Genomic DNA, 26,849 nt, shown 5'->3' with positions numbered 1-26,849 from the left:
CAATTTTAAAATATAAAATGTTAAAATATACCCCCCCCCCACACCACCATCATGTATATTGGACAGTAGGCTAATGGGCCAAAAGAACCTGTTATTTCACAGTTTGTGACCCTGCCAACAATCAGCCAGATCAGAGGCAAGAGTATGGGCAAAATTGATGTGTTTTTTCTTTTAAAATCTGGAAATATCGTAACCGACCAGCCTCCCCTGTTTGAAAGACTACCAGCCGCCACTGCTATATATTATCCCATAACACTACTACTACTACTACTACTACTACTACTACTAATAATAATAATAATAATAATAATTATTATTATTATTATTATTATTATAACAACACTATTAATAACAAAAGCAGCAACACCAACAATGAAAATAATAAACAATTCCTCCTAATATGGAGTTAGTTGAAATCAGTTTTTTGTTTATTTTTTTTCCTTCTCCTTTTCTCCTTTGCCCTTTGTCCTTTTTTGACTTTGGCCACATTGATTTGGACTTAAGTGGATGTTTAGATTTCCTGTTGGTTGTGTGTTGAATCCTCTTGGGGGATCAAACACACACACACACACACACACACACACACACACACACACACACACACACACACACACAAGGAAGTTCTGAACAACAGAACTCTGAAACATACTGGAGACAAACACTATTATGCATACTGAGTCTTTTTTTTTGTGTGTGTGTGTGTCTAGATGGAGAGAGAGGAGGTGAGTCAAATGAAGCAAGAGGTTGCTAAGCTTACTAAGATAAGGGAGGTCACTCAGAAGAAGTTACGCCTGATGGAGGACCAGAAACTGGAGGTGGAACAGCAAAGAGACACACTGAAAAACCAGATCACAGGCCTGGAGAAAGGCATGACACACACATACACACACACAAACACACATTCCATCTCTCTGTATTTTTTCATGTTTCCTTTATGCTCTTGTTTTTCTTTGTTTCTCTCAGTTTATATCGCTTCTCTCTCTTCTTTTCTTGCGTTTCTCTTTCTTAGTTCTCTGTCAATATTTACCTCTTTTTCTTCTGTTTTTCCTTATCTCTCTCTCTTTGATTCTCATCTTTTTGTTTCATTTCTCTGTGTTGCCTTTTTTCCCTTCTCCTTAGTTTCTTTCTTTCCTCTGTCTCTTTTAATTTCATTCTCTTTCCTCACTATTTCCTTAACTATATTGCTTTTTCTTCCTTCCCTGTTTCTCATTCATCGCAATTTTTCACTCTTCTCACTCTGTTTCATTTTGGCTTTCTGAAATGTCTCTCAGACCTTTTCTCTTTTCCTTTCTTACTGTTTTGACTTCCTCTCTGTCTTTTCTAACCACGTTTCTCTCATTTCTCAATCAGTAAGTTCTCCTTTTCTCTTCTTTCATACTGTTTCCCCCCACTCTTTTTCTTTCTTAGTCCTCGTTTCTCTTTCCTCACCAAGTTTCTCCTTTATGTCTCACCATTTATCTTCCTTCAGTCTGTTTCTTTTTTATTCCTCACTGTTTTACTTTCCTCAGCATGTTTCTCTTTTATTTCTCAGTTTTTCTTTTCTCATTCTTTCTAGTTCCTTCATCTGTTTCTTTTTTATTTCTCACGGTTTCTCTTTCCTTAGCATGTTTCTCTTATTTCTCAGTTTCTCTCTCATCAGTCTGTTCCTTTTTTATTTCTCATTCTTTAGTTCCTTTATCTGTTTCTTTTTTATTATCTCCTGCCCAAACAAAGTTTGGCAGGGGATATAGAAACGGGTTCCGTCCGTCCTTCTATCCATCTGTCCGTCCGGTCATGTTTTCGTTTCCGAGCCATATCTTTAAAACTACTGAAGATATCTTCATAAAACTTTGTATACAGTACATATCAAGCAACATGTGAACTGGTGCCTTTTGCTATTTTGGATTTTTTTGGTTTTTTTTTGCAAAATTTTACATAAAAAATAGATTTTGACTTAGTTTCTAAGAGCAATGTTCGTTTCTGGAGCATATATCCAAAACTGTTCATGATACGGATTTTAAACTTGGTGTACATGTTAACAAGGTGATGTAGATGTGTCTTTTCATACTACGAAATTTAAATTTTTCCATGGAAACAATTTCAGACTTAGTCTCTCAGGTTGGTCTTAAGGGTAGGTTTTGTTCCCGGAGCAGAACTTGAGAACTATGAGTGGTACGGTATTGAATGTTGGTATATGTGCTGATTAAGTAATGTATATGTGCCTTTTGATACTAAGAAATGTGAGAAATTTTAATTTTTAGCTCCCCTGGACCAAAGGTCCGGTGGGTTTATGCCATGGGCTGCTGAGGTCAGTGTAAAGAGGTAGGGTTGGTTTCCTGCAGCAGGACTTGAAAAATGTGACAAGTAATATATTGAAACTTGGTATATAGGACGGGGGATATAAATGACTCTGTCTTCTTGTTTCTCACTGTTTCTCTTTCCTTAGCATGTTTCTATTTTATTTCTCACTGTTTCTCTTTCCTCAGCATGTTTCCCTTATTTCTCAGTTTCTCTTTCATCAGTTTATCTTTTTTATTTCTCATTCTTTAATTCCTTTACCTCTTTCTTTTGTGGGCGGCACGGTGGTGTAGTGGTTAGCACTGTCGCCTCACAGCAAGAAGGTCCGGGTTCGAGCCCTGTGGCCGGCGAGGGCCTTTCTGTGCGGAGTTTGCATGTTGTCCCCGTGTCCGTGTGGGTTTCCTCCGGGTGCTCCGGTTTCCCCCACAGTCCAAAGACATGCAGGTTAGGTTAACTGGTGACTCTAAATTGACCGTAGGTGTGAATGTGAGTGTGAATGGTTGTCTGTATCTATGTGTCAGCCCTGTGATGATCTGGCGACTTGTCCAGGGTGTACCCCGCCTTTCGCCCGTAGTCAGCTGGGATAGGCTCCAGCTTGCCTGCAACCCTGTAGAACAGGATAAAGCGGCTACAGATAATGAGATGAGATGTTTCTTTTGTTTATTTCTCACTGTTTCTCTTTCCTCACCCAGTTTCTCTCGTTTCTTACAGCTCCCTTTCCTCACTCTATTCCTCTCTTCTTTCCCACTTATATTTCCTTACCCCATTTCTCCCTTATTTCATACCATTTTCTATTTCTCACCAAGTTTCTCACTTATTTCTTCCCGTTTCTTCTTCCTCATCATAGCTGCCCTCTTTTTTCCTTGTGATTTATCTTTCCTCAACATTTCTTCCCTCCCTTAGTTCTCAACATTGCTCTTTTTGCTCTCTTTCTCTCTTTTGATCTTCCTATCTCTGTCCTTCTTTTGTCTCAGTATCTCTACGTGTTTTTCTCTCTGCATGTAATTTTTTGAACACTCATCCAAGTAAATACAAAGACATTTACATATTTCGCCTGTTATTCTTTCCAGGTGTCACCTGCCATTGCTCTTCCCCATGTAGGAATCATCATTATCATTACCGCTCTCTCTCTCTCTCCTTTTTCTCTGAGCTGTAGAATTGCATTGGTTAGATGGTAGTCTGTTCTCCTCTTGGCCTTCACCTCTCTGCCACCTCTCTCACTTGTTTGTGTTGCTTCATTGCTCTTATTTCTCCGCCTTGGAACCAGCTCTATTTTCACTTTATTTTCAGTCAGTCTCTGAGATATATTGTAATTCCGTGCTCTGTATGCTCTTGTACTCTCTTGTAAATTGTCCCCTGGAGGGACTCATCAGTGCTACTAGGAGTCGGGAGGCATGCAGTCCTGAGAAGAAAAATTAGGAAAAAACAGCATTTAAGAGCTCATTTTTCACAACTTTAAAGAACAGCATTTATTAAAATCATGGTCATAAATATAAACCACTGCAAGTCAAACAAAGTTTGGACTGAAGTGGGTACGGCAACATTACAGCCCAGACAGAGAGTGAGAGAGACAGACAGAAATATCACATAAGTATATATGTTGGACAACAAGGCTTAGGTTTGCCAAATTAGTTCCCAAACACCTCCCTCACAGTTCAGACCCACAATAAATTTTCTCCAAAGACTGACACTTTGGTTTTATCCTTACAGTTATATAATATGACATTATGGGTTAAAGCAAGTTATATGCTATATGGCTACCAGTTTGTGGACAGCTGATCATCACACCTATGTGTAGTTCTTCCACAAACTGTTGCCACAAAGTTGAAAGCACACATTTGTAAAGAATGTCTGTCTGTATATGCTGTCGCATTACAATTTTCTTTCATTGGAACTAAAGGCCCAAACCTATCCCAACATGACAATGCTCCTGTGCACAAAGTGACATCCATGAATACATGGTTTGCCAAGACTGGAGTGGAAGAACCTGAGTGTCCTGCACAGAAGAACCCTGACTTCAACCCCGTTGAACACCTTGTGAATGATTGAGGTCAAATCCCCATAGCCATGTTCCAAAATCTAGTGAAAAGCCTTCCTAGAAGACTGGAGATTACTATTACAGCAAAGCAGGGACCAGGTCTGTGTTCATGCCCATGGTTTTGGAATATAATCATAGGTGTAATGGTCAGGTGTCCACACATGCAGTATGCATTTTGGCCATATAGTGTAATATGAAGAGTATATGACGAAGATAAAGATTTTTCAGCATTTAGATGTTGGTAATGTAGCGATGTCAATCAGTAATGCTACAAAACAGCTTATAGGGATGCTCAAGAAACTCATGATCTTCAATCAGAAATTCTGTATATAAAGGTCACTTCCAAACCAAATAATCATCTGTTCTCTAAAAAAGGCCAAGTGATTTTATGAATGAGAACCAGTTTTTGGATTTCAAACTTCAAGTCAGTAAATGAAGAAAAGCTAAGACACATTTTTAGCCTTAATTCAAACTAATTGTAACTGTAATTTGAAATTGGGAGAATGGTTTGGCTATCACAGTCCCATTGCTGAGAAAACAGTCTCAAAGATTTACACTGGGGAAATATTATATATTATTATACATACAGGCCAATTTTTCCATGGAATAAAAACATGTATTCTATTCCCTTCTAGTGGGTTTGTTGATGGCATGCAATATTGTTATCATAGCGCTTATCCTCCGTGTGTATCTCCCCAGTGGAGAATGAGCATGCAATATTGTTATAATATTGCACATTGTCAAGACAACATGACATCACATGCAAAGATCCAAGGACAAAACTTTTCTGCTGCGCATGCACACAATCATTTCTTTGTCGGCTGGGAAAGAGAGAAGACAGGGTTAATTCAGTGCTCGGTTTAAGCGCTAAATAAATAAACTGAAAACTGAAACTAAATACGCGCTGAACACTCAAAAGGCTACCAAAACTTCATTATATATTCTTCACGCATATTTACAAGAGAAAAACATGCCAATGGGCATTGAAAAGCTGGAAAAGAGACACGTTGGAGATGTAAAACTTCTGTGCTAGTGAGTGACTCTGACAGTTTGTGCACAAACATGGCTGCGAGGTTTTCTTCATTAAAAGTGGAAGATTTAAAGAGAAAGATGCGCTGGACACCTGAAAGGCTACAAAAACTTCACTGGATAGTCTTCATGCATATTTACAAGAGAAAAACATACCAATGGACATAAAAAAACTGGAAAAGAAAGCAATAATGGAAATATTGTCAAAGTTCTACTTGGAGGTGAGGAAAAGTGACAGAGACTTTTACAAGAGGACTTCACGGGTGGACTTCACTCAGCAAAGCCCTTTTGTTTTGAACAACTGCAATGTAACAATTAACTACGACCAAAAGTAACTTTGAACTTGAACTGTCAACCTGTATATACGGTAGCTTGTATATACAGTAAGCTGGGTTGTTGTTGTTCAGGGTTTCTGGACTTGTACCATTTATATTGTTAGAACTTTGACTTTGTACACATACACTGGATTGACAGAACATTTAATTACATTGGATCAGAATTAGCATTCAATACTGGTAAGTTACACCCCTGTTCTTAACTTTTTGCAAAATCTATAATTGTTCTATCAAGTGTGTATGTATAATAATAATAATAATAATAATAATAATAATATTGGCTGTTTTTTTGTGGTATATCATATATGTTCCATTCAGCTAGCATGATATAGACCTCGTCTTCGACTCGTTCAATATCATGCTACATGAATGGAATATATCTGATAAACCACTCAATGCCAGACAATATTATTTAATTATGTCTTAAAAAAGAAAGAAAAAAGATATGACCTGTTCACATGATGCTCAAACCACATCTTCCTCCTTCATACATACTGCTAACTCTTGGAAACTCTTATCCAGTCACTAGGGTGCTTCACATCACACAAGCTACGTTTACATGCACATGTTAAAAAAACAACATTCAGAAGGTCTTTATGGTAAGAGAGTATGAAAAAAATTACCTTTTAGAAATTCAACATCATTTTAAAATAATTGAAAAATGTCTGGGTCTTGAAAAGGCTCCTGCCTGCAGGCCATCATTTGATGATGCTGGATTTGAAATGTGCTTGTGTACCAGCATGAATTGCAGCCTGGGGCCTTGTGTATAAAACCTTGTGATCTGAAATTAAAACCTGTCATGCATACAGACATCGATGCATACAAGAGCAGAGTTTAGACCTGAGTTATACGTGTAGTGAGGAGTTATTACATAAATATTGTACAGTGGTATTCAGACTTCAGGGTATGGACTACATACTGTAACTATGGACCTGCATGTTACTCAGAAAATTGCACAGGAGTCATGTTTGCCAAATTTAAATACATTTGTAGCTTATTTTCTTGAGAACATTTTTATTCAATAAAGTTATGAACTACTGTAGTAAGTGAGCTATAGGAGCAGCACGAGCACTTGGTCAGTTTATATTTTAAGCCAGGGACACATCAAATTGAGCAAAACAGTGGCATTTTATTAATTTGATAAACATCAACATCAGTTAACTCTCAGTACATGAATAAAAAAATATTAAAAGAGCTATCTTCTGTGGCTTCTCTGAAAGTAAGATGTGCTGGATCAAGTGAAGAGTTTGGTTCCAAAATGCTATATATTCCATTGTTTCGAAAAAAATCACTTTTTCTGATTACGGGACGTGATAAAAGGAAAACCACTGTATCCTGTTTTAAAATTTATTGACTAACTCCTTAATGATAATAAACTTCAAAAATGAAATCCAGAACTAATTAACAGCTTTTAACTCATCTCATCTCATTATCTCTAGCCGCTTTATCCTTCTACAGGGTCGCAGGCAAGCTGGAGCCTATCCCAGCTGACTATGGACGAAAGGTGGGGTACACCCTGGACAAGTCGCCAGGTCATCACAGGGCTGACACATAGACACAGACAAGCATTCATACTCACATTCACACCTACGGTCAATTTAGAGTCACCAGTTAACCTAACCTGCATGTCTTTGGACTGTGGGGGAAACCGGAGCACCCGGAGGAAACCCACGCGGACACGGGGAGAACATGCAAACTCCACACAGAAAGGCCCTCGCCGGCCACGGGGCTCGAACCCAGGACCTTCTTGCTGTGAGGCGACAGCGCTAACCACTACACCACCGTGCCGCCAGCTTTTAACTGAACCGAGTAATTATTTTTTGTCAAGTCGCTACATATCCACGCCACGGCATTTCCCCCCAAAATGCTACATATCCCTTTCTATTTAGAGTGAATTTAACCGTGTTCTTTCATGACAGATATATCTGAAATTGGATATATAATTGCTTTAGTATCCTGAAAAATGGGCAATGTCAGCCGGTGTGAGTTCATCAGCATGGTAAAACACACATGTACATGCTTTATGCGTGCACACAACGTCTGGTATTTTCCCAGTACCCAAATGCCACATTTTCTTAACGTGTTCTTGATTATGATTTGCTTTTGACGGCCTACGTTTCTTCCCCACTGGTGAAACCATCACGGCCTCCTCCGTTCCGTTGAAATTATTCATAATTCAGCATGAAATTGTCCAATAAATGCGAGAAGTGACGAAGTGATTTCCTACTTCATGGGCGCAGCCATCTTAGAAGACTTCACGCCAATGGCGGCCTCTGATTGGCCAAATGGATATGTCTGGTTTTGAGAAAAATTGGTGATGGCGCTTGTTGCATTTTGGAATGAAAGGCCGTAATGCAGTGTATAAATCAATGGCAGATATTGCATTTTGGCAAAAACTGAATATGGTAGGAGTAAGATATGATAATTGCTGATGGTTTGGTGGCGGGAGTTTCAATTTTTCAAATTTGACATTTATCACGTTTTGGGACCAAATCTTCAAGTGCTGTTTCATAAGCTGCCAAATAATAAATGTGGAAGGCATATTGTTAAATGAAACAAATTTACAGTTATTAATGTGATTACAACTCTATTATAGAAGCAAGTTGTTTCTAATCATATTGTCTGTCATCACCCAAATGAGGATGGGTTCCCTTTTGAGTCTGGTTCCTCTCCAGGTTTCTTCCTCATGTCGTCTGAGGGAGTTTTTCCTTGCCGCCGTCGCCTCAGGCTTGCTCACTGGGGATAGATTAGAGATAAAATTAGCTCATGTTTAAAGTCTTTAAATTTCTGTAAAGCTGCTTTGCGACAATGTCTATTGTTAAAAGCGCTATACAAATAAACATGACTTTACTGAACTATTCATGCAGCAATATATTGGAAATGTACAGGTATTAGATTGTTGATTTATGTTTGCCATCTTCTCATTCATACATCTCCACAATACCTGATACCATGAACTAACAGAAAGCTGTGGGGTTATTCTTTCTTTCTTTCTTTCTTTCTTTCTTTCTTTCTTTCTTTCTTTCTTTCTTTCTTTCTTTCTTTCTTTCTTCATTCACCATTCACACAGGCAGTATAAAAATCCAACATTAAATGCCTTATCTTTTCGAAGAAGCCTGCCACTGTTTCTCAGAATGACTCAATCATGAGTTCATCAAGATTATCTTGCCGCGAGATAACTTCGACAGATTGTCACATCATAGCAAATTTGCACATTGATGGAGTGAAGATGTTTCCTGCTGATATAAGCAAATTCATTCACAAATGGCCTCTTTCTGATGGTGTGAGTGCAATCGATCACTCTGATTATATTTGGAGAAAAAAAAGCCATTGCTGCCAATTGCTGTGGTAATAAAACATTCTGATCAAGTTCTTTTCCATCACACTACAGCATGCTGTGGTAACAAATCCCCAATCCTGTATTTTGTTTTCCATTGCAAATTTCTGCTGTCAAGTGACCCATACTGTACCTGAGTACCCAAGATAATTTGATATGCCACTTATCCGTCAGGGTCACATGAGAAGCTGGAGCCAATCCCAGCTTACTTTGGGCAAGAGTTGGGGTACACCATGGGCAGGTTGCCAATCTATCGCAGGGCTAACACAGAGATGAACAACCATTCACACTCACATTCACATCTATGGGCAAATTAGAGTAGCCAGTTAACCTCATCTGCATGACTGTGGGAGGAAACCAGAGTGCTTGGAGGAAACCCACACAGGCATGAGGAGAACATGCAAACTCCACACAAAAAGGCCCCAGTTGGCTGCAAGGTCTGAACCCAGAAGCTTCTTGTTGTGAGGTGACAGTGCTATTCACTGCATTTGCACCACAGTGTCACCTCCAATATTATCATTCCAGAATTTTGAAAATACACTAAATAGCTAGAGAGATTCCTAACATCATAACGAGGATTCTACTTCAAACTCTTACTCATTGCAAAACTCTCTATTATGTGGTTCTGTACAGTACTTTTAGCTTACTCCTGAGGGACAACCCAGTTATCCCCTTGGGCTAATATATTTAATGTTTTGTCTTACCAATCTACTGGCTGATAACATACAGTACTGTGCAAAAGTCTTAGGCATCCTATTTTTTTTCCATACAAACTTTCTTATATATTTCTGTTGTATGACTTCTGCATTATCGAGTCAGTACAAAAACATTTTTGAGTTCCAAACCTTTGTTTTCCAGCACAAAATTAAATGTCATAGAAAAAAAAATGTTTGTATCTGAGCAGGATACATAAGAGACATACATAAGAGCACTTTTCAGATGAAAAAAGGAAAACATAATGAAGGCTACTGGGTTTTGGTGCAAAATTAAGAAATAAGTGTGGCAGTCAGAGTGTCCAGAAGAACTGTGGCTGGTTCTGTAAGATGCTCAGTAAAACTTACAGCTCATTTCCTTATAAAACTGCACTCATTGTACCTGAGACTACTTTTTTTTTTTAAAGCAAAGGGTCGTCTCATACCAAATATTGACTTTGTTTCATTTATTATGGCTTACTGCTGTTTGTTATTTTCTTTATGTTGAAACATTACATTTCATTACTTTTAAGCCAGGGTGGCATGGTGGTGTAGTGGTTAGCACTGTCGCCTCACAGCAAGAAGGTTCTGGGTTCGAGCCAAGTGGCTGACGGAGGACTTTGCGGACTTTGTGGACTTTGCATGTTGTCTGCGTGGGTTTCCTCCGGGTGCTCCGGTTTCCCCCACAGTCCAAAGACATGCAGGTTAGGCTAATTGGTAGGTCTAAAGTGAGTGTGAATGGTTGTATGTGTCTATGTGCCAGTCCTGCGATGACCTGGCAACTTGTCCATGGCGTACCCCGCCTCTCACCCATAGTCAGCTGGGATAGACTCCAGCTTGCCTGTGACCAACCCTGCACAGGATAAGTGGTGATGGATGGATTTTTAAGCCATTTTTGGTCTACAGCATTTCTTTACATGTGCCTAAGACTTTTGCATGGTACTGTACATTACAAGGGAAAACACAGGAAGCTTCGTTTGGTCAGATGAATTGACACAAAACTAAAAACACTGTGTAAAGGTTAAGTCAGACTTCTACTATGGTTAGCGTTTATTGTTAACCCGAGCAACATTTGAGAAATTATGACATCACCTCATCACTTCCAATTTTTTGGACAACATTATATATGATGGAAAATGAACAACCAGGGCATGGTTAGTTCTGGGTTTAGATTAGTACATCGTATCACATTGTTTGATGGAAAAGCAAATTTGACTGTTTTGCTATTCAGGGTGCCTAATGAATAAAACCCAGCTGAAGTTACTCATTTACCTTTTGTATAATGTTTCTTATCCAACAGTGCAAGTAACGGAATAGTGGCACTGATTATTTTGTTGTTTTAGCTTTGTACTCCAGCCCGTTTTTGTGATATTGCAATGTGCTTGTTTACCATACGTGATTCAACTCCAGAATGACTTGGCAAGTTCAATCAATGCAATAAAGCAAGAAAGACACAAAAATATGAAATGCAAGAGTTTGATAAGGGTTGCCTTAAGCCCAAAGACTTTCCAAAAGAAGATCAAGAGATCAAGACTATCCCTAATGGGTACACAAAAATGATGTAATTCTTCCCCCCCCCCCCCCCCCCCCCCAAAAAAAAAAGACCTGCTAACATAATACACTGCAAGTTTACTTTGTTTTTATGTTCTTTTTTTTTTTGTACATAGTAATGTTAATTTCAGGCTTGGTTTTGATTTGCTTCCTTGAACCACAGGCATTTGTACCGAATGATGGATGAAGCTTCAGTCAGCTTCTCATTGTAATCAGGGCTTTCCATCGTGATGCATGTTGTCATTTTAATCAGAGTTTCCACAAGTGATTGATGCGACAGGCTGTGGCAGTTAGACCAGCAATGTGATTGGTTAGGAAGAGGAGGAGTGGGTGGAGTTGTTGGCAGAGCAGATGGACAAGTAAAGGCTATTTTGCATAACAAGAACGAGAGAGAGAGGTGTTATGTATTCATTTTTACCTTATTTTGCTTTTTTCCAGACCATTCTTAAATTAAAGATGTGGTGTAATTTAATGATGTGCCTTTTACCTGCAACTTACAAAAGAGCACTTTCTTCTAATGTTATTTTTTGCACAATATAGCTTCATGCCTAAGCTAAGCTTTGTGCTTTCCACCACTGTACTTCTTGTTGATTTGTGGAAAAAAAAAAGAAAAATATGCTGTTTTATAAGCCGCTAAGTAATGTGGGTGGAAGCCATATTGCTAAATGAAACCAATTTTGATTTAATTTATGTGCTAATTAAAATATTGATATAACTTTTGTGCTTAAGTCACCAAGTCTGAACAGTTGGTAAAACACAATTGTATTTACTCTACTAACTCTCAAGACTTTGTAAATCCAAAATGATATTTTGCTTTGGATTTGGGAGCCTGAAAAAAAAAAAAGGCCTGCTGTATTTCTTACAACCTCGTTTTAATATCTTCACTCTTTTAATGTCACTTCCCATCCAAACTACTTCATTCAGCTCTTCATGGAATGAACTATTTTATGTGTAATGAAATAGCAACAAGACCACGAGTTGGCCTAGTGGTTAGCTTGTCCACCTCTTGATCAGGAGATCGCGAGTTCTACTTGTGGTAGGGTCATACGAAAGACCATCATAAAAATGGTACCTACTACCGTCTGGCAAGGCACGCTGCAATACAGATGCCTCTCTCGCAGTTACCAGAGGACTAGCCCTCCCCAGCTGTATAGGTGAGAGGCCGAGGGCTATTGAAACAGAGATCGGCGCCGCACCCATACGCCTTAAAGAGCTGGCTAGTACTGAGACAGGAGACTGCCTGCGAAGACCAGATTCTGGTGTGAGAGGGACTTTGACTTGAAATAGCAACAAACAGCTCAGTTCTGAATCAGTGAATTGATGTAACATTATAATAAAGAAATCTACAAAATGCAATAGAGATGAGCAATTAGCTGATTTAAACGGTATGTTTTAGAGTGGCCATAAAAGCACACTAGAACTCATAAAACACACTTGTTTGTACTCATCGGGCAGACAAGTAGGCAAATTCCAATATCAAGGTGAAACCTGTAAGTTAAATATAATTATATATCATTATAAGAATGTCGCTGCAATGAGATAGAAGAGAAGATCTGGTCTGATAGGATACTTATTGCTTCCAATTATGTTGTTCACCAGGTTACTGCCTCTACTGATGGTGATAAAAATGTCATGAATATGCAACACCACAATTTGATTTTGCATTTTGTTGTCATCATGAAAATAGGGATGAAGGCATCTCTCTCTCTCTCTCTCTCTCTCTCTCTGTCCTATTTAATCTCCCTTTCACTTTGTCTCTCTTACCTTGACTCAGACTCTCTCTCTCTCCCTCCTTAGTTCAATGATTGCTTTATTACCATGACTACAGTGCCAAGGAAATTGATAGTAGGATAGCAGTAATAATAAAGCTAATGAGAGCAATAAAACCATCTAAATAGCGCTTTCTTTTTGTGTTTCTCAGTATCATTGTCATCTCAACTATATGACTATACTATAACACACACACACACACACACACACACACACACACACACACACACACACAAAACCTCATTTAGAATGATGATATCAGGTATTTTACAGCCTGTGTGTTGGTCTTTAGGTGATGTCACACTGGCATTTCTCTCTCAACAATAACTGCTCTTGATCTGTTTCTGGGAAAAAAAAAAGTATTGGTACTTGTTCATCGTCTGGTATGCAACATTTTGTCCAAACAGATGCCTGCAGGGTGATTGATTGATTGATTGATTGATTGATTGATTGATTGATTGACTGATTGATTGATTGATTGATTGATTGAAGCTTGGATGTTAGATTTACCTGCCCTGTATATGCTTGGTATTTGGTGGATGGTTTCCAATTGTCATGGGTAGATTGTTGGGAGACACTTACTATGCACCCGGCTGTACATGTTGTTTATGCAGGAAGAATTGATGTTCTTTCTTTCTTTCTCTCTCTCTCTCTCTCTCTCTCTCTCTCTCTCTCTCTCTCTCAGCCCTGAGTGTGTAATTATTTTACATCATTTAGCCTCCTGAGGGCCTGCAAGTGAATGATCTATAGTGATTACATTCCCAGTCTAAAGCAATCCTTGTGCTGTTGTGATAATGGAATAAACTTCATTGCTTGATTTTTGTTTTTGCATTTTATTTATCTATAATTTTATTTCATAATCCTTATTATACATTTTGCCAAAATGAATACCAAACTAAAGAATCAATGATAGTTCAAAAAGGTAGAATCTTTCCTAAAGATTAAATTATTACAATTAGATGTCAATTGTCATAATGTCAGTGCTGATTTCAAGTCAGAGATTTCCACCGACATAAAATTGTGACTTGCATACTTGTAACTTCTAGCTCAGTGTACTTATGGTATATCACAAAGTGTAATCATGTGTTAGAGTTTTCTGATTTCTGCACTTGTGGTGATATTTATAAAGCAGGTTTTAATGTTTGTAACACTGACAAAGTGAAGGTTTTAACAATCATCACACTGCTACAGTGGTGCTTGAAAGTTTGTAAACCCTTTAGAATTTTCTATATTTCTGCATAAATATGATCTAAAACATCATCAGATTTTCACACAAGTCCTTAAAGTAGATAAAGAGAACCCAGTTAAACAAATGAGACAAAAATATTATACTTGGTCATTTATTTATTGAGGAAAATGATCCAATATTACATATCTGTGAGTGGCAAAAGTATGTGAACCTCTATAATTAGCAGTTAATTTGAAGGTGAAATTAGAGTCAGGTGTTTTCAATCAATGGGATGACAATCAGGTGTGAGTGGGCACCCTGTTTTATTTAAAGAACAGGGATCTATCAAAGTCTGATCTTCACAACACGTTTGTGGAAGTGTATCATGGCACGAACAAAGGAGATTTCTGAGGACCTCAGAAAAAGCGTTGTTGATGCTCATCAGGCTGGAAAAGGTTACAAAACCATCTCTAAAGAGTTTAGACTCCACCAATCCACAGTCAGACAGATTGTGTACAAATGGAGGAAATTCAAGACCATTGTTACCCTCCCCAGGAGTGGTCGACCAACAAAGATCACGCCAAGAGCAAGGCGTGTAATAGCCGGCGAGGTCACAAAGGACCCCAGGGTAAGTTCTAAGCAACTGAAGGCCTCTCTCACATTGGCTAATGTTAATGTTCATGAGTCCACCATCAGGAGAACACTGAACAACAATGGTGTGCATGGCAGGGTTGCAAGGAGAAAGTCACTGCTCTCCAAAATGAACATTGCTGCTCGTCTACAGTTTGCTAAAGATCATGTGGACAAGCCAGAAGGCTATTGGAAATATGTTTTGTGGACGGACAAGACCAAAATAGAACTTTTTGGTTTAAATGAGAAGCGTTATGTTTGGAGAAAGGAAAACACTGCATTCCAGCATAAGAACCTTATCCCATCTGTGAAACATGGTGGTGGTAGTATCATGGTTTGGGCCTGTTTTGCTGTATCTGGGCCAGGACGGTTTGCCATCATTGATGGAGCAATGATTTCTGAATTATACCAGGGAATTCTAAAGGAAAATGTCAGGACATCTGTCCATGAACTGAATCTCAAGAGAAGGTGGGTCATGCAGCAAGACAACGACCCTAAGCACACAAGTCGTTCTACCAAAGAATGGTTAAAGAAGAATAAAGTTAATGTTTTGGAATGGCCAAGTCAAAGTCCTGACCTTAATCCAATCGAAATGTTGTGGAAGGACCTGAAGCGAGCAGTTCATGTGAGGAAACCCACCAACATCCCAGAGCTGAAGCTGTTCTGTATGGAGGAATGGGCTAAAATTCCTCCAAGCTGGTGTGCAGGACTGATCAACAGTTACCGGAAACGTTTAGATGCAGTTATTGCTGCACAAGGGGGTCACACCAGATACTGAAAGCAAAGGTTCACATACTTTTGCCACTCACAGATATGTAATATTGGATCATTTCCCTCAGTAAATAAATGACCAAGTATAATATTTTTGTCTCATTTGTTTAACTGGGTTCTCTTTATCTACTTTTATGCCTTGTGTGAAAATCTGATGATGTTTTAGATCATATTTATGCAGAAATATAGAAAATTCTCAAGGGTTCACAAACTTTCAAGCACCACTGTATAAGAGACTTATACACGGTCTTTCTGGTCCTCGGGTAAAGTGAGATTTGTATTTCTGTTTGTAAGATTTTTATGAAGACGTACAGCAAATCCATGACACTATTCTGCAAGACTTCAGAGTTCTACATATTTTCTGTCTTCAATGGTATGCAGTTTTACTATTCATAGTTTTTATATTTTATGATGATTGTTATATAAGGAATATAAGCACTATGTTCAAGTTTACAACTACTACTAAAAATGATCAGTTGCACCAAGTGAGATCTACTATATAAACCCATTTTATTTCTTTGTATTTTCTTTCATAGGAATTCTTCCTATGAAAAGTTATGGTCTATGATCATGGGACATAGAGACCTTGCAGAAACATTTCTGTCAAGGAACACATAAACCAGAGAGATTATAAAACCAAAAATAAGCTATTTTATATTGAAATCTCAAATTGAGATATTTGCAAAGTAGTACACAGCACAAAATACTAGTACTGTTAATGTAACGTGATGGTGTTGAACAGCGTATTCAAATGCCAATTAAGTTTGCAGGTGTTGGTAGGGGGGGCTTCATAACTCAAATGCCATTAAATCAAATTTCGAATCAAATTTCGTATTGATTATAAAATACTACTATTGACCTTTTAAAGCACTAAATGGTCTCGCACCACAGTACCTGAGTGAACTTCTGCTCCTCTATGACCCGCCACGCCTACTTAGATCAAAAGGTGCAGGCTATCTGCTGGTACCTCGTATAGTGAAGGCTACATCAGGGGGCAGAGCCTTTTCTTACAAAGCCCCACAGTTATGGAACAGCCTTCCAAGTAATGTTCGGGAATCAGACACAGTCTCAGCATTTAAGTCTAGGCTGAAAACATATCTGTTTAGTCAAGCCTTTTGTTAATGGTGTTTATGAGGTAAAGGAGTAGATCTGGAGGGTCCTCAGACATAGAGTGTTTTGGTAAACTGGGATGTATGGATGCTGTCAGTCCCCACTCGCTTGCTCACTCGAGTTTGTTGACGGTGTAGTGGCTGGCTGCTTTATGTCCCGGGGCTCCCTCATGCCTGTGTTACCTTCTGGCTCTCTCCTTTTAGTTATGCTGTCATAGTTAGTTGCCGGAGTCCCTGCTTGTACTCGGTGCAATATGTATACTGCTCCTACTTATTCAGGTGACATTGGGTATACCTAACAACCTGTGTTTTCTTTCCCTCCCCCCCCACCCCAAATCTGTCCCTCTGAGTTACATGGAGTCAACAGGAAATCTTTTGTTGGAGAGGGTGGAGACCTCGACTGGCTATCGTAGCCTGCAGGGAATCGGCCGTCAGACATTCTGTCGCATGTCCCAGACCCGGTGAAATGTAACTGAATTGTCTTGGCCAGCCCTAAGGGTCCCATCTGCATCTCATCATTGCTGAGGAGTGTGCTCCCATCACCCAATCAAGCATCCAGCCAGAGCAGGTCATGATATTTTTTACCATATTAACATGCCATTGTTGTGTGTTATGCCTGATGTAAAGACTCTCGTCTCTGCGAGCCTACCACACAGATTTAATACTTGTCATTTTTAGGGCATACCTAACAACCTGTGTTTTCTTTCTCTCTCTCTTCCGCCCCCCCAATCTGTCCCTCTGAGTTACATGTTGATCCTGGGATTGAGATGCTGGCCTCTTCTGCCCCTTGGACCTGCTTGATCCATCCTGGTGCCCTGTGTCTGGTCGGAGTTGTATCGCACCGCTCCTGTGAAGGACGGCCCATGAGGACAGTTGAGGGTTATACCTGTTAAAACTGTTAATATTATAGTCAGGCTGTCTGTTGTTGCCCAAATGAGGATGGGTTCCCTTTTGAGTCTGGTTCCTCTCGAGGTTTCTTCCTCATGTCGTCTGAGGGAGTTTTTCCTTGCCACCGTCGCCACAGGCTTGCTCATTGGGGATAGATTAGGGATAAAATTAGCTCATGTTTTAAGTCGTTCAAATTCTGTAAAGCTGCTTTGCGACAATGTTTATTGTTAAAAGCGCTATACAAATAAACTTGATTTGATTTGATTAAAGTCATTGGCAGTAAACCCAAACATAAAGTACAAATAAAATTACAAAGAGATGCATAAATCGAGTCACAATTTATTCCATCCTTTTTTAAATTTTGTTCCTTTATCAAATGTATATCTGTTCTGCAGGAAATACATCTAGAACATTAACCACTTACTTATACTCACACATTGACACATCTTGATCTGTCTTGAGCATGGGTGTAATATATTTTATGGTGTTTCTTATTGGCAGATGATGGTGAAAAATATTATTTAGTGTGACATTTTTCGTCTGCAATCAACTTTACTCACTACTAGTTATGACATACCTTAAGTGTCTGTGCTGCAACTGAAATTACGGCTTACGACTGATCTTATCTTCAGCTGGTGCAACCAGCCCCTGCTTATTCATTTCACCTACACTGTAAAAAAAATTAGTCAAGCCAACTTAAAAATGTATGCAACCTGCTGCCAAAGGATTTTGAGTAAACTCAACTCCGGGTCAAATTGCTCTTTTAAGTCGACACAGATGAGTATTTTATGTTGACCTTACTTTATTTAGCAAGTTCAGTGCATTCAAATTGTGATGTTGAAATAAATTGAAATAATCATTCCAATGAACTTGGAAAAGCAAGTTGGCACAAAAAACATTAAGCTATCCTGAATTATTCTTTTTGGGGGGCTTTTTCCACCTTTATTGGATAAGGCAGTGTAGAGACAGGAAATGAACGGGAGAAAGACAGGGAGGGATCGGGAAATGACCTCGGGTTGGAATTGAACCCGGGTCCCCGGTATGGCACCTTATCCACCTGAGCCACAACGCCCCAAAATGGTCTTTTAAGTTCACATAGAAGAGTATTTTATGTTGAGTTGCCTTGACTTGCCTTTAGAAGTTCAGTCCAACAAATTGTTTAGTTGAAATAAATTGAAATAATAATGCCAATTAACTTAGACGAGCAAGTTGGCACATCATGGTTCTAAGTTGAGTTTACTCAAAATCCTTTGGCAGCAGGTTGCGTTACATTTTTAAGTTGGCTTGACTATTTTTTTTTACAATGATTTAGTGTGCATTAAATTTTTTAGTTAACACAAACCTCTCAACACTTAAGTTCTACTTCACTTTGCCTATTATTACACAAACAGAAACAAATACCGACATACAAGGAGGGAATTCCCTGGCCTCTGTTGAGGAAAGCTTAGTCTATACTCCTATACAATGTCTCGTGTCAGTTTCCACGGACTTCTCATTCCACCCAACCTTTGAAACTTTCAAACTTGTGAAGTGCGCATGCGCAGTGGCATTGGTTAAGGGGCGTCAATCAGCACTTGAATATATAAGTTCACTTAACTTAATTTTCCAATTCCTATGAACTTGTGGTGAAGGAAAGGCGTCTCAACTATTTTTTTTTTAGTTACTTGAACAATTAGAAGGGAAATTTGTTCATTCAACTTAGAATCCTTTTTTCACTCAACAATTTTGCAAGTTACATTTTTTACAGTGTAATACCTGGATGTTTCATATTTTGTTCTTCTTTCAGCATGACATGACTTAGATTTCAGTGGGCCATATTCAGAGTTGAAGTATGCAGTTACATAGCAAATGTTGTTTTGACAGCCATGTGCTTCTTTGTTTTTGATGTCATGTGCCTTGTGCCCCACCTATTCTTAATTGCCCAAAACCTTCAAAATTCAAAATTCTTAATTTTAACCTGGTCATGTGTTCAATTACTTTGGATATTTATACTACCCCATTTTGTGTTTCTAGTCACTGAGTCTTTGTGCTGTTTGATGGATTGCCCTGATTGGAAGAAATTTTACCTTTGTGGATTTTGCTTTATCACAAGCTGTGGATTTTCCTGGACTTCTGAGCTTTGGCAAATAAACTTTACTGAACTTTAGCTTTGACCTCACTCCTCTGCACTTGAGTCATTCCTCTGCTTAGCCTAGTGGGTGTTTGCTGGGTTACTACACCAGTGACTCGGGTTCAATTCCCAGCCTAACCTAACAGAAAGACTCAGTCATGACGGACTCAGCAGAGGCTTCTTCAGCTGTCTACCCGACAGAATTTCAGAGGATAATGGCTGCCTTAACAAGCTTTGAAGCTACCATGGACACTCATGGACAAGCACTTGTAAGCCAACAAGAGACCCTTGCTTGCCATGATGCACTGCTTCGGCAAATTGGGAATGCCCTTGCACAGCTGACTCCTCTGCCTGATCCTCCCTCTGCTCCAGTGCCTCCTGCCACGCTGTCTCTTTCACCTCATGAGCCCCACCTTCCTGCACCACAGAGGTATGACGGTGAGTGCCGGGAGTTCCTTACCCAGTGTCAACTCACCTTTGAGCTCCAGCCTACCACCTACACTACTGACCGCAGCAAGATTGCATATGTAATAACGTTGTTAGCTGATAAGGCACGAGGTTGGGCAACAGCCATCTGGCAGAGACAGGGACCCGAGTGTTCCGATTTCAAGAGGTTTACGGAGGAGATGCTTCGTGTTTTCGATCAGTCGGACATCAGCAAAGATGCAGCCAGGAAGCTCATGTCCATCTGGCAGGGAGGAAGTGTTGCAGACTACGCCATCTTGTTCCGGACGCTCGCAGCAGTCAGTGGATGGAATGAGACTGCCCTGGCTTCAGCTTTCCACCATGGTCTGTCTGACTCCATCAAAGACGGTCTGGCCTCTATAGGTTGCCCAAGTGACCTTGAAACTCTGACCTCACATGCCATTCGCCTTGATAACAGGATTAGAGAGTGTAGCCAAGACCTGAGCTTCCCCTACCCCACTGCTTCAACCTGGAGTCCGTCCACCTCCTTCACTGTTTGTCCGGAGCCCATGCAAGTTGGCCGTACTCGTCTCTCCGCATCTGAGAGGGAGCGCAGAAGGAGGGACAAGTGCTGCATCTACTGCGGCAAGCCTGGCCATTTCCGAGCATCATGTCCCAAGCTCTTGGGAAAAGGACCGGCCCGTCCAGCCGAGGGAGGGTTGTGATGGGGACTACCCTCTCTCCCGAACTTCCTGGCCAAGGAGTCTACATCCCTGTCTCCATCTCCTGGGGTGAGTCCGTCCACTCTTGCCAAGCATTGTTAGACTCCGGGGCTGCTGGAAATTTTATGGATGTTCACTTTGCCCGAAGAATCAATGTCCCTACTGTACCCCTTGAAGCTCCATTGTCTTTGTCTGCTCTGGATGGCCAAGCTTTAGGTGATGGAAGAGTCACCCAAGTAACTTCTCCAGTTCTTCTCCAGTCTCAAGGTCACAGAGAAGAAATATCCCTGCACCTGATTCATTCACCAGAGTTCCCAGTGATTCTAGGCTTTCCTTGGCTCACCCGCCACAACCCTTGCATAGACTGGGTAACAAGCCAGGTTGTGGAATGGGGCCCTACATGCCATGCCTCTTGTCTGCTCTCTAGTTCTCCTGTGTCTCCTGCCGAGCCCCCTGATCTCACAGAGTTATCTCAAGTTCCCACAGAGTACTGGGATTTGAAGGAAGTTTTTAGCAAGAGTAGGGCCGCCACTCTTCCTCCTCACTGTGCCTATGACTGTGCCATAGACTTGCTCCCCAGTGCTACCCCTCCTCGGGGCAGGCTGTTTTCCCTTTCTCAGCCAGAACGCAAGGCCATGGATGAATACATCAAGGATGCCCTGGCCTCTGGATTCATCTGCCCCTCCACCTCACCTGCTGGTGGAGGCTTCTTCTTTGTCCGCAAGAAGGATGGGGGATTGCGACCGTGTATTGACTACAGGGGCCTGAATAAGATCACAGTGCCCAACCGCTATCCCCTTCCGCTGATGTCCACAGCATTCGACCTGCTCCAAGGTGCTACAGTCTTCACTAAGTTGGATTTACGGAATGCATACCACCTCATTCATATCTGACAGGGAGACGAATGGAAGACTGCCTTTAACACCCCATCAGGACACTATGAGTACCAAGTGATGCCCTTTGGACTTACCAACACACCAGCAGTCTTTCAGGCCCTTATCAATGACATCCTGAGGGATATGATCAACAAATATGCTTTTGTTTACCTCGATGACATTTTAATATTCTCCAAGACCTTGCATGAGCACCACCACCATGTCCGTCAGGTTCTTCAGAGGCTGCTGAAAAACAATCTGTTTGTGAAAGCCCAGAAATGTGAATTTCATGTCCCAGAGGTCTCCTTTCTGGGCTTTATTGTATGGACGGGACAACTTCAGATGGATCCAGCCAAGACCCTGGCCGTCCGGGACTGGCTCACTCCCGAGTCCGCGAAAGGAGTTCAGCGTTTTTTAGGATTTGCTAACTTCTACCGCAAGTTTGTCAGAAACTTCACTTCGGTAGCAGCGCCCATATCTGACCTCACCAAAAGGACGGGGGTCTTTTATCTGGTCTCCTCAGGCAGAGAAGGCTTTCAAGGACCTCAAGCACCGCTTCTGTACTGCACCCATTCTGGTCCTCCCTGACACATCGCAACCCTTCATTGTCTAGGTGGACGCTTCGGACAGTGGCATCGGCACTGTCCTCTCTCAACGCTCGGATGGAAGGTTGCACCCCTGCACATACTTCTCCCACCGTCTGAGTCCTGTGGAGTCCCGTTATGATGTGGGTGATCGAGAACTGCTTGCTGTCAAACTGGCCCTTGAGGAGTGGAGGCACTGGCTGGAGGGAGCTCAACATCCATTCCTGGTTTGGACAGACCACAAAAACCTGGAGTACCTCCAGCAAGCCAAGAGACTTAATCCACGACAGGCTAGGTGGGCCTTGTTCTTCACTCGGTTCGATTTCACCCTGTCGTACCGCCCCGGCTCAAAGAACACCAAACCTGACGCTCTTTCCAGACAGTTCTCTTCCACTAACAGGGAGAGTGAAGTTGGGCCTATTATCCCTGTGTCCCGGATTGTGGCCCCTGTCTGCTGGGGTGTTGAGGAGGCTGTCTGACAAGCTCAACGCCAGGACCCCGGTCCTGGGATGGGTCCACCTGGTCTCTTGTACATTCCACGTCAAGCTCGGGCCAAGGTTCTCCAGTGGGGTCATTCGTCCCCTCCCACTGCTCACCCGGGAGCCCAGAGGACCCTGGATTTCTTGAAGAGACGCTTCTGGTGGCCAGGCATGGAGAAAGAAGTGAGGTCATTCGTCCTGTCCTGTGAAGTGTGCACCAGAAGCAAGAACCCATGGCAGCATCCCCAGGGTCTCCTGCATCCTCTGCCCATTCCTCGGCATCCCTGGTCTCATGTGGCGGTCGACTTCATCATGGGCCTTCCAGCTTCACAAGGTAATGCTGTCATTCTAGGTATAGTCAACAGGTTCTCAAAGGCCTATCATTTCATACCTTTATGCAAGCTCCCTTCTGCCCTTGAGACCGCCAAACTAATGTTCACTCATGTCTTCCGAGTCTTCGGACTCCCACAGGACATCGTCTCCGACCGGGGGCCCCAGTTCTCCTCCCGAGTGTGGCGGGGGTTCTGCAAGCTGATCGGGGCCACTGCCAGCCTCTCCTCTGGGTTCCATCCCCAGTCTAATGGCCAGACTGAGAGGCTCAACCAGGACCTGGAAACCACCCTGCGAGGCCTGGTGATGGACAACCCGACGTCATGGAGCACCTGGTTGCCATGGGCGGAGTACGCCCATAACACCCTTCAGTCATCGGCCACCAGGTTGTCTCCATTCCAATGCCAATTCGGGTTCCAGCCACCTTTGTTTCCTGAACAGGAGGAGGACGCTGGGGTGCCCTCGGTCAATTATTTCCTGAGACAGTGTCGTAAGACCTGGAACAAAGTCCGGAGGACTTTCATCCGTACTTCCAGGGCCAACCAGACTCAGGCCAACCGCCATAGACGGCCTGCCCACAGTTTTCACCCTGGGCAGCGGGTTTGGTTGTCCGCCAAAGACCTTCCTCTACGGGTGGAGAACCGCAAACTTTCCCCTCGTTATGTTGGCCCCTTCAAGGTAGTGCGCAGGGTGAACCCTGTTGCCTACCAGCTCCAGTTGCCCCGGTCTCTGAGAATCAATCCCACATTCCACGTGTCCCTGTTGCGGCCCGTACTGTCGTCCCCTTATGCCCCTGCCCCTAGGAATCCCCCGCCTCCCCGCATCCTCCGTGGACAGACTGTGTTCACTGTGCGCCACCTGCTGGACTCCCGCCTGGTCCGTGGCGGTCTCCAGTACCTAGCTGACTGGGAGAGCTATGGGCCTGAGGAGCGCTGTTGGGTCCCCGCTCGGGACGTTTTCGACAAAGGACTTTGTCGGGACTTCCATTTGGCCCATCCTGATCGCCCTGGGAACGTCAGGAGATGCTCCTTGGGGGGGGTCCTGTTAGGCTTTGTGACTATCTTGGCCTCTAGAGGCCGCTATTGTATCTTTGTCATGTCATGTTTGTTTTGACAGCTAGGTGGTTTGTGTTTGTTTTGACAGCCATGTGCTTCTTTGTTTTTGATGTCATGTGCCTTGTGCCCCACCTATTTTTAAATTGCCAATTTTGACCTGGTCATGTGTTCAATTACTTTGGGTATTTATACTACCCCATTTTGTGTTTCTAGTCACTGAGTCTTTGTGCTGTTTGATGGATTGCCCTGATTGGAAGAAATTTTACCTTTGTGGATTTTGCTTTATCACAAGCTGTGGATTTTCCTGGACTTCTGAGCTTTGGCAAATAAACTTTACTGAACTTTAGCTTTGACCTCACTCCTCTGCACTTGAGTCATTCCTCTGCTTAGCCTAGTGGGTGTTTGCTGGGTTACTATACCAGCAACCCGGGTTCAATTCCCAGCCCAACCTAACACTCCTGCCCAAAGAGCTTGACTCAAGACAATTTGATTACTTGACAGGTTTCAATAATCTCACCCTCTTAGCACAAGCGTGAATAACTTTTTTGATGTGTCATTTGAACATAAGTGACTGATAAGTGGGCTGTATCTATTCTCTCTCTCGTCACTATGGAGAAGAATATAAATTGAAATGTATCCTTGATACTTTCAGTTGAGATATCCTTATTAACACAACACTCAATGCTTGATACATCTTGGAAAGAAAGGACAACTTAAACGCTCATCTTTTTTTCCCCCAGAAATGGAGATGGCACAAAAACAGACAGAGAGTGACAAGAAGAAAGTAGATGAATTGATCCGGGAGAAAGACATGCTGAGTAAGGTAGGTGTGTGTGTGAGAGTGTGTGTGAAAGTAGACATGCATGAACACGTCACCCTCACTTGAGCAGACAGAGGTGTGTATCATAAGATTTACCATAATGAAAGTTTTATAATATGGGAATTGAATATTAAATATGTAAGTCATTTATTTCTGTGTGGTGGCACCAAGGATATCGTTGCCTTCTCACAGCTGTGTGGAGTTTCGTATGCTCTTCTCATCTGAGTTTCCTCAGGGTTCTCTGGTTTCCTCTCACTTCAAAACAAACAAACATAAACAAACAAAAATGTCAGTAGGTGGATTGGCTACATGGAATTGAATGAGTGTGAATGTGTGTCTCATAATATATTTAAAAAAATAAATTGTGATAATAAGAAGAGCAGTAATTTCATGCAGATGGTTTGTTTTACCTCCACTGTACTGATGTGTTGTGTTTTAAAGATCAGATCACAGAATAATAATGTTGGTATTCTAATACACATGTATTACCAATCTCACAAAATGTCATCAGAGAGCAAGTGTTTCTCCAACTTGGAAAGATTTCCAGAAGGTACTGATACTAACTTAAAGTTATAACACAGGTAGTTGTCTTGACGTACTACTACTACTACCACCACTTCTACTACCACTACTCCTACTGTTACTACCACTACTACTACCACTACTACCACTACTACTACTGTTACTACTACTACCACTCTTGTTACTGCTACTACCACTACCATTACTACTACTACTACTACTACCACCACCACTACTGTTACTACTACTACTGTTACTACTACTACTACTGCTACTACCACTACCATTACTAGTAGTAGTAGTACTACTACTACTACCACGACTACTGTTACTACTACTGCTGCTATTTCTACTGTCACTACTACTATTACTACTGTTACTACTACTACTACTACCACCACTACTGTTAGTACTCCTCCTCCTCCTCCTACTACTGCTGCTACCATTACTACTGTTACTACTACTACTACTACCACCACTACTGTTACTACTACTACTACCACCACTATTGTTAGTACTACTCCTACTCTACTACTACTACCATTACTACTGTTACTACTACTACTACTACCACCACTACTGTTACTACTACTACTGTTACTACCACTACTACTACTACTACTGCTACTACATATCCAACTATAGCTTTCCATATCTAAAGTGTGTCATGACTTTTTTTTTCCAAAACAGTCATCACAGTAAAAGATTAAATACCAAAAATCTACACTTGTACTGGATGAGGTAGCCAGTATAATTGGAATATTACCATTGTTAGATATAAATGAATTGATAATATATTTGGCAAAAAGGCAGTTATTTAGTTTCCATCATGTTCTCATCATGGTTCTATCATTCATGTCACAAACTTACAACATACAAACTGGGTAATGAAAATGGAAGTAATATTCCTTACCAGAAAATAATCTTATGAATTAAAAAAAGTCTTTTGGTCAATAAAAAGGTGAATTGCTAATTATTTATTATATGAAGTTTTTGTTTGTTTGTTTGTTTGTTTGTTTGTTTCATTCTTTCTTTCAGATTTAAGTTTTTTTTTTACTCCACTTCATTATCATTGGCAGTATTTTTTATTTATTTATTTTTTTACTTCTAAGTCTCAAAAAAATAATGGCCAGCTTAATGCTCAAGTTAGCTATACCTAAGCCACCTATAACTAACAAACATTATACACACCAAATAATCAACATAGTGAATTTTTTTTTTTTTTTTTGGGGGGGACCTCTTGCTAAATTGATAAAATGACCACAATGATTAAGCACAATGCAGTAAAATATGTGACAGATGTAAATGATTCTACCACCCTATCAGCTATCTGACCTTACAAATGATCAAAC

At 41.1% G+C, this 26,849-nt stretch overlaps 1 protein-coding gene across 1 annotated transcript in view; it reads left to right on the top strand.

Annotated features, from left to right (window-relative positions):
* cfap58 (cilia and flagella associated protein 58) overlaps positions 1 to 26,849 on the top strand; it is a 370,653-nt gene that overhangs the window by 63,993 nt on the left and 279,811 nt on the right. Inside the window, exons 7-8 of the mRNA XM_060898284.1 lie at positions 708 to 867; positions 24,896 to 24,978. Of these exons, the coding sequence (XP_060754267.1) occupies positions 708 to 867; positions 24,896 to 24,978 (243 nt within the window). The remainder of the gene's footprint in view (positions 1 to 707; positions 868 to 24,895; positions 24,979 to 26,849) is intronic.

Source organism: Neoarius graeffei, chromosome 18 (assembly GCF_027579695.1).
Source record: "Neoarius graeffei isolate fNeoGra1 chromosome 18, fNeoGra1.pri, whole genome shotgun sequence".
NCBI lineage: Eukaryota > Metazoa > Chordata > Actinopteri > Siluriformes > Ariidae > Neoarius > Neoarius graeffei.
This window is presented reverse-complemented; position numbering and strand designations above follow the sequence as displayed.